General features: G+C 41.6%; 1 protein-coding gene across 1 annotated transcript in view; it reads right to left on the bottom strand.

Moving 5' to 3' along the window:
• MBTD1 (mbt domain containing 1) overlaps nt 1-8,959 on the bottom strand; it is a 45,271-nt gene that overhangs the window by 31,488 nt on the left and 4,824 nt on the right. Inside the window, exons 2-4 of the mRNA XM_063456182.1 lie at nt 1,723-1,921; nt 958-1,091; nt 18-71 (exon numbers count right to left, since the gene is read on the bottom strand). Coding sequence (XP_063312252.1) covers nt 18-71; nt 958-1,091; nt 1,723-1,921 — 387 coding nt within the window. The remainder of the gene's footprint in view (nt 1-17; nt 72-957; nt 1,092-1,722; nt 1,922-8,959) is intronic.

Here is an 8,959-nt window from a genome sequence, read left to right as displayed (position 1 = left end):
GCGTAAGCTGCCAATTTCGCAACCAAGGGTTGTTTTTGGAGAACCTTTGCTCTTTTTGTTGGTGGTTTGCCCTAGGATTAGAGGGGTGAAAGGCATATAAAAACAATGATTTCAAAAACATTTGTTTTCTTCTAATCCTAACCCAGCAGAGCAGGTCTTATTATTCTATTGAACCAAATAAGCCGAGTGAAATGAAAACCAAAAAAAAACTAGGCTTTAACCATTACAATTAGATCAGGGTAAAAGCAACATTGCAGTTATGGGATTCTGTAAAAACATTTCACTCACTTTTAAAAATGTTGCTGCTAAATTTTCCTCTACACTTTATTTTGCCTTTAAAGCTTCTTGAATTTTTATGGACATCCTGAATATTAAAATTTTTAAGAAGTTAAAAATGTCAACAATAATAAAGATGGACGGTCACAGATTTTGGAATTCATAAATAAGGTAGGTCCTGCTATGCCACTAATTCACCGATGTGACAGTTATATAGTGAATAAAAAAAGAAAATTTAGACATTTTTTGAAAGGGTTAATCGAATCAGATTGGCTCTGAAATGGTTACCTTTAAAGTCAACGAAGAGTCCATATAGTAGTACTATAAAATACTCAAAGTGGCTATGTCACTTCTAGGTTTGTTAAATGGAAGGTGAAATCTATAAGTCAAGTAGATGAAAAGCTCTGCTTTAGGTAGGTATAGTCCAAGTCTACATATTGCGTTGATTAAAATCACCAGCAAATACGTAGATTATTTCTATATTTACCTGAAGATCGCTTCCCCCTCACACAATATGTTCTGAAAGGACAGCGGCAGGCTATACTTCCTTGCATGCATATAACTTTTTTTTTTTTACGTTTGCTGAAATGTTGTTTTCTGTAAAGTGACACCAATTCATGTTAACCACGACAGGTGCACTTTAGACTAGAATCTTTTCATATCCCATTTACAACCGATTACCTGAAGTCTTGCCAGAATGCTTGCCTTTTTGGAGTTGGAGGAATAACTTCGGGAGCACGAAACACTGCAGAACCTTTTTGTCTTGGAATAAAAGGCATCTCGGACGCCGACCATTCCGCACATCTCGCATGTTGCTAAGAATGAAAAGGTCAAACTTTTGTGTCAATATCACAGATCCAAATACAAATCATTCCTGGTTATGTTATCTGGAAGCTACCCCGAACGTGCATGAGCATGCCACATTTAGATACAAGTATTTATTTTTTCATTCAGGTACATCCCATGAAACATCCCACTGGTCATCATTTTCCCAATAAAATGCATTTAGGAAAGTGCACTATTGCAAAACAAGTGTGATCAATGTGTGAGGAACATCATTTGTCAAAAAACCATTCATTTCTAGTGTCCCGTACTCATGGATGTACTCAGTCCACTGAATTAAAATATTCCCTGTTGACTGCGTAAGCATTTTACCACAGAGGAGGATAAAGCAACCTTGGAGCAACACACACTCAGACCAGGAAATACAAGAATTGTTGTGCGTGTGTTTGTGCAACCATTTTTTTTTCCTTTTTTTGTTTGGATTTGCAACTGAAAACCTAAGCCCTTCATGTAATTAAGGTAGCCTATTGTTGATGGCATAGTTTCTCCCTTCCCAGCTTACATTTCTTTTTTACTTTCTTTTGGACTTTACGGAAAGTTTGTTTTGGGAATAAATCGATGTTAGAATCCATAGTACACGTCGTTTAAAATGGCAGTACTTACCCATGCCAGATTTACCATCCGGATACGTGTAAACTTGACCATTGTTTTTGATGATGGGGAGGCTCGACTGCAGTGGGGCAACCTCCTCTTCACTCTCGTCTGAACTCGAGCTGCTACTCGTATCGTCACTACAGCTATCATACCCGTCAAACATGCCGAAAGAATCTCGCCGCTTTCTCTCACGTGAAGAATGCTCAGGCTAAAAAAGTAAAGTAAACAAAAAGAAAACAAATTAACAATTGTTGGTGAATTTACAGAAGTATTGCTTATGAAAAAAATCCCAAAAAGGTAATTTTGTCAGTAATGGAATGGATACGTAGCCCACAACTTTAATCTGTTGCACAGACACCAATATTACTATTCTCCCTTAAAGGAACACTATAGGGTCAGGAACACAAAGCTGTACTCCTGACCCTATAGTGTTAAAACACCATCTAGCCCCCTTAAATAAAAATAGTAAAATCTTACTTTTATACCTGTCTGCTTGCTTGGCTGACATAATCAGAAGTGATGATCTGAGCCAATCACAATGTTTTCCCATAGGAAAGCATTGGATTGGCTGAGCTTGTCAAAAAGGCAGATCAGGGGCAGAGCCAGCACAGGCTAAACACAGGCCTCGTCAATCAGAATCTCCTCACAGAGATGCATCTCTATGAGGAAAGTTCAGTGCATGAATGTCAGTCCCACTGTGCAGCACTGCCCCAGGAAGCACCTCTAGTAGCCATCTGAGGAGTGGCCAGTGGAGGTGTCCCTAGGCTGTAATGTAAACATTGCATTTTCTCTGAATAGACAGTGTTTACTGCAAGACACCTGAAGGGAATGATTCTACTCACCAGAACAAATACAATAAGCTGTAGTTCTGGTGACTGTAGTGTCCCTTTAAGTTACTAACCCTGTTATTCTTCAAAATAATTCATACAGGATTCGTCAATTTAAGGCCAGAGTAGCAATGAGCACAATGTGGGCACCTCTCTATAATAAATTAAAATAATGCCCGTTAGACATGTTTGTAATGGGCTTAATAACAAGAAATTTACAGTACAGTGTATGAATCATTGTTACATTTTGTCACATCATACTATTAAAAAAAATATATATATATTTGGGTTTAGTATTACTTTAACAAGTACTTGACTTTTGAGTCTTTTGTGCTTAGAATAAACTGTTAATGATGGGATGCTCAACATTTTGAAATGATTATAATGCCATTTAAAGAGGTGCAGTTATCCATCCATCCTAATTAACATGCTAGAGCACAGCTTAGTTAATGCTTTCTGGGAGTTGTACTTAAACGGTCTGCTAAACAAAACAGAGATTGAAGCAGCACTGTCACCCCCATCCCCCTCCTCCATTTTTTAATGTTATTTCATTAAGGTAGAATCTTTATAAAATACTCATTTTGACTTTGTTGGAATTTTACTGAAATTCCAAGCCACTCAAGAGATGTACAAAGACAAAGTAGGGACTATTTTGTCTTTGTATTTCTTCTCCACCTCTGGGTGGAGTCTAAGAGTCAATCCCGACAGTTGTTAACACGGCTGCGGGGAATTGTTCTGTCTAAGGAGAATCCAGCGGTCTTGCGGGATCTTCCATAGAGATCAATGCTGTACTCTCGAGTCTCGTGCCAGAATACAGCTGTGATGTCAGCGCCAGGATCTAAAGAAGACCCACCTGAAAAAGATGGCACCACCCATGAGGGACAGGTTCAGGTAAGTAAATCTCACCTTTACCTGACCCTCCTTTCTTCCTGGTTATGGGCCAATTGCAGCGATATCACCGTCAGGGGTCTTTGTGAATTTGGCAAAGTCCCCAGATGGTGATAGTACTGCTTTAACTACAACACGCAGAAACCCAAATGATGAAATCTAATTTTTGTGAAAAAATTGAATCACTGCACATTGTAGAGAAAGGAGTAGAAAGGGCTAGGTTAAAAACAAAAAAAAAACATGTTTTAAAGTCAAACTGAAGATTAATATAAAAAAAAAAAGAAAACACACCCAGAATAACTGACAGTAACATAACCCATACAATGCTCCTAACAATTGGCTATCTGGAATATTACTTAGAGGGACACTCCACTGCCAAAAAAAAACCCACACTGTTTTGTAGATATACCCCCAATGAAAACATGCTTGCATTTATTATACATTTTCTTCCATTGGGGAGTATATTAAAAAACAACGTACAAAAGCCAAAAGCTGCAGATTTCTTGTCTGCAGCCATTGCAAGCCTTCAACTTCTAACCCTGTCCAGACTTTGTGGCTGTCCAATCACAGACTTGCTAATGCAGCTCAATGAGAAGTCTTTGCAAGCCAGGTCCTGAGCTAAACAAAACAGGAAGTAACAAGACATGTTGTCTGATTGACAGCCAGGGTGGTGTAGAAGACTAATTTGTAATTGTGCCAATTTCTATTGACTTTTTTTTGCAAAAGAGAAAACACTCTTTAGACAAAGCATTAGAGCAAGGTAAAAGTGCTGTAGGAGTTTAAAATGTCCCTTTAAATGAATAAAAAAATAAGTAGACAGCCTGCATCTGTGGGAATGCGGAGAAGCAATGATTCCCAGATAGTGAAATTATGTTCATATTAAACCAGGCAAATATTCAGCATCTACTTTAAGATTTATTAGCAAGACAAACCCGACAAGCAAGATGTTGTATTTAAAAAAAAAAATAATAATAATAAAAAAAAAAAAGAGTCTTCAGTTTGCAAATGAAAGATATATAAATCAAGACCATTTGTTGCAAAATCTTTTGGTGTTAATCAAAGCAAAAATAAATAAATGTCCACGCTAAATTTTATCACATGATAGGAGGCTTCCTATTTTGCATAAACTTTCTTTACTTTATGCCTCCAGCAGCACAAGTCAATCAAAATAAAAAATGTTTTTGACCAATCAGAGTCCAGCACATCCTGTATATAAGTCTCTGACAGGCGTCTCATTTCCTCTTTCTTTGCTGCTCCAGCCAAGGCACAGGTCAGAGTAATTTTTTCTAATCTTATTTTATTAACTAACAATTAACTATATTGCAAAATTCAGTGATTGCCTAAACTTCAGTGTTATTGTGTTTTTCTGACACACGTGAATCTGTTCACTATGTTGAGTAAAGCACAAACTTTTTCCGCAACCCCACACCACATAGAGGGGTTTTCGGCAGGGTTGGTCGCCAACGGGGCCGAGCCACCAGCCGCTTCTGGCCTGCAGGCCCCAGGAACCAAGTGACTCAAGCTTTCTTCCCATCATCAAGACCACCGTTCTCTAGGGGATCCTTCCGTCCCAGAGGAGCTCGTACCCGTGGCCGCATCAATACAGGTGAGCACTCCACAGCTAATGTATTTCCAGTCACATGTAACTGCTGGCAGACTGTCTCTCTTTTCACAGAATTGGGAAAAGATATCCCCAGACGCATAGATCCGCCAAACGATTATGGGTTACGAGATCGATTTTACGGACACACCAGTCCAAACACGTCGCCCAACACCGATACGGGCGTCGGCGGGTCATGCGAAACTCAGACGACGAAATCCAAAACCTATTCCTCAAGGGAGCAGTCAAACTCGCCCCAGACGATACAGGTTTTATCAACAACATATTCGTAGTCCAAAAGAAGACGGGAGACTATCGACCCGTCATCAACTTGCGACAACTAAACACATTCGTAACCTACAGACATTTCAAAATGGAAGGCATACACCTTCTCAGAGACTTGCTCCTGGAGCACGGCTGGTTCACTCGACTGGACTTAAAGGATGCTTACCCATCGGTCCCGATAGCCCATACCAGCCGACCTTTCCTTCGCTTCCACTGGAGGGAACGCACGTGCCAATTCACATGCCTTCCGTTCGGTCTCAGTTCAGCCCCTTGGTGCTTCACGAAACTACTGAAGCCGGCCATGGCGCACCTAAGGACAAGGTGTATCCGCTGCCTGATATACCTGGACGACTTACTGATATTCTGCGAAAATGCATCCAGACTTCGATCTCAGACGAGCTTTATAATGCACTTTCTGGAATCATTAGGCTTCATTGTAAACAGAGAAAAGTCATCGCTCTCTCCATCGAGAACCGTCCAGTTTCTCGGATTCGAGATAGACTCGGTAACATGCACACTACGCCTTCCCAAATCGAAAATTGCGAACATTCGGAAGGAGATACGGCGGTTTCGGCGGAAGGACACGGTCCCTCTACGACTCCTGGCCAGGATAGTCGGGCTGCTGTCGTCCTCTATACAAGCAATCTTCCCGGGACCCCTCCACTACCGGGCCATGCAAAGACTGAAAGCTCACCACCTAAGACGACCACAGGATCAGGATAACTGCAGAAGTTCGGATGGAACTTCATTGATGGCTCCTCCACATGGAAGCCTGGAACGGCAGAGCCATATTCGGTTCGAACCGGACTTTATTCTGGAATCGGATGCCAGCCTGTGGGGCTGGGGAGCCCACTGCGCACATGCATCCACGGGGTTACCTTGGTCAGAAGAAGAGAAGCTGAAGAGAAGCTGTTACACATCAATTGCCTAGAGCTGATAGCAGGCTCCTTTGCTACCCGCAGTCTGGCCAAAAATATGTCCAATTGCTGCATACTTCTATGCATGGACAATATATCTGCAGTCCAGTACGTAAATCACCTGGGGGGAGCCAGGTCACGAGCTTTGACAGAAGCTACGAAGGACATATACCGTTTTTGTCTTCCCCGCAACATAACTATCAAAGCGGAATACCTACCGGGTCTCAACAACCTCACAGCGGATTGGTTCTCCCGTCATTGGCGGGACAACAGCGATTGGCACCTGGACACAATAATCTTCAATATGGTGAGAGCATTCAGAGGACCACTACACATAGACCTTTTTGCCTCACGCACAAATACACAACTACCAAGGTACTACAGCTGGCTACCGGACCCGCAGAGCGAAGCAGTAGATACATTTCTGCAACAATGGCCCCTGGTCGGAGCATATGCATTCCCACCGTTTTCGATGCTGGCAAGGGTGCTTCACAAACTACGCACGTCCAAGACATCGTTGATACTAGTAACACCATTATGGAGAAGTCAAGCATGGTTCCCAGAATTACTGGCATTGTCGCAGGATCATCCACTAGTCCTACCAACGTTTCCCATGCTTCTCACGAACCCGAGAGGGGAACCTCATCCACTAATTCTGCAAGAACGACTAGAATTAGTAGTTTGGACTCTTTCAGGGGATCTTGGGCAATCCCAGGCCTATCGCAAACGACTAAAGATCTACTATGGGACTCATGGGCACCAGGTACAAGGCGTAGCTACATGGCAGCATGGAATATATGGGACCGCTGGTGTATGGAAAGGGGCCTCGATCCCTTTACAGCACCTGTCCCGACCATACTAAATTTTCTATCCAACCTGTTCTCCACCGGAAAATCATACCGATCTATTAATGTTATACGCTCCGCTATTTCTGCGGCTCATGTTCCTATTAACGGTACCCCAGTGGGCCAGGAAGCCTTAGTGTGTCGGCTATTGCGAGGCATGAAATTAGCCAGACCACCGGCTCCAAAATACAACCGGTTATGGGATGTGGTTATCCGTTTCATCCGGGACTGGCCGGACAACACGGCCCTATCACTCCAACAATTAGCAGCCAAACTCACACTGCTATTATGTCTAGTCTCCTTCCGTCGTGTTTCGGATGTTCGGGCATTCGACGTGGACGGTTTTTCTATAACCCCCGTCGGTGTTATGTTTTCGGTATCACGCAGGACTAAGACGGACTCCAAGTCCGTGTCCTATCCGTTTTTTCCGACGGTTCCTCGCCTCTGCGTCGTCAACACTTTACTCCGTTATGTGGAGGTTACGACACCTCTTCGGTCTTCCGGGACAACTTAATTTCGTATACCAAACCATACAAACCAGTTACCACTACTATGTTAGCCAGATGGATACGATGGTTATTATCTCTAGCCGGAATAGACACTAGTTTTGGGGCCCATTCGGTTCGAGGGGCGGCGGCATCTAGGGCCTTCTCAGCGGGAGCCTCCTTGACAAACATTTTGCGTACGGCGGATTGGACTAGAGAGAATACCTTCAGGGTTTTCTATTTTCGCCAATCATCGCACGCGGCCTTATCGTTTTTACCTCAGCGTTAAAAATGCAAACTAGGAAGCCTCCTGTCATGTGATAAAATTGTAGATTATGCTAACGTAGTGTACAGATAATCTTAATTTTAATAATGACAGGAGGAGAGTATTTTCCCTCCCTTCTCTTCGGGCCGTTTTTTATTCTCTATTTTGTAATTAGTTACTTCAAGTTACACATAGTATAGGATATAGGTAAAAACTAGGCTATAGGACGCTTAGGTTACACGACACCAGATAGCCATCAGATCACTTACAAGTCATAAAATTGTTACACGATGTACACATGGTCATACTTCATCAAGAGGTACTAAACGTAGTACATTTATTAACCCTCAAGATCAGGGATATAGTGATATGTGGACAACAGTCGATTTCCCACACCTTTCACTTGTCTCTATTTCTTTCAGCATAACATCACGTCATAAGACGGAAGTCGGATTATCAGGATTCTTTCCAGTTCTACAACACAAGTTGCCAAGGTTTCTACCGTTCAAGTTTTTCGTTATATTCACGGAAGTTTTTCCAGACACAGTTACACCAAAGAAAGAGGAAATGAGACGCCTGTTAGAGACTTATATACAGGATGTGCTGGACTCTGATTGGTTAAAAAAAAAAATTCTTTTGATTGATTGACTTGTGCTGCTGGAGTAAAGTAAAGAAAGTTTATGCAAAATACTCGCCTCCTGTCATTATTAAAATTAAGATTATCTGTACACTACGTTAGCATAATCTACAATTATTCTATAACCTTTTTCGAGTGAATATAACAAGTGCACACAAACAACCTACATCACAACTCAATAAATAAGTGACTGTGTGTGATTTATATAATATTCTATCAAATAACATTTATACAGTAATATAGAAAAATGACTACAGAGTGAGATAAATCTGACCCTGGAGTCAAAGAGAGGACTAGATGGGCAACAAATTCGGGCATAACCCAGAGCAATAATTAATAGAGAAAAAAATCCCCGAACGGTCAGAATTGCTGGAAGGGAGAGCGAAAATCCAGCTTCCAACAAATATTACCAGGTGGTGTGCCCATACAGAAAGGTATACAGCTCAAATTCCATGGTATATACAATATCAATGAAAATAAAGAATCTTTAATAGAAA

This window comes from Pelobates fuscus, chromosome 5, assembly GCF_036172605.1.
Source record: "Pelobates fuscus isolate aPelFus1 chromosome 5, aPelFus1.pri, whole genome shotgun sequence".
Classification (NCBI taxonomy): Eukaryota; Metazoa; Chordata; class Amphibia; order Anura; family Pelobatidae; genus Pelobates; species Pelobates fuscus.
This window is presented reverse-complemented; position numbering and strand designations above follow the sequence as displayed.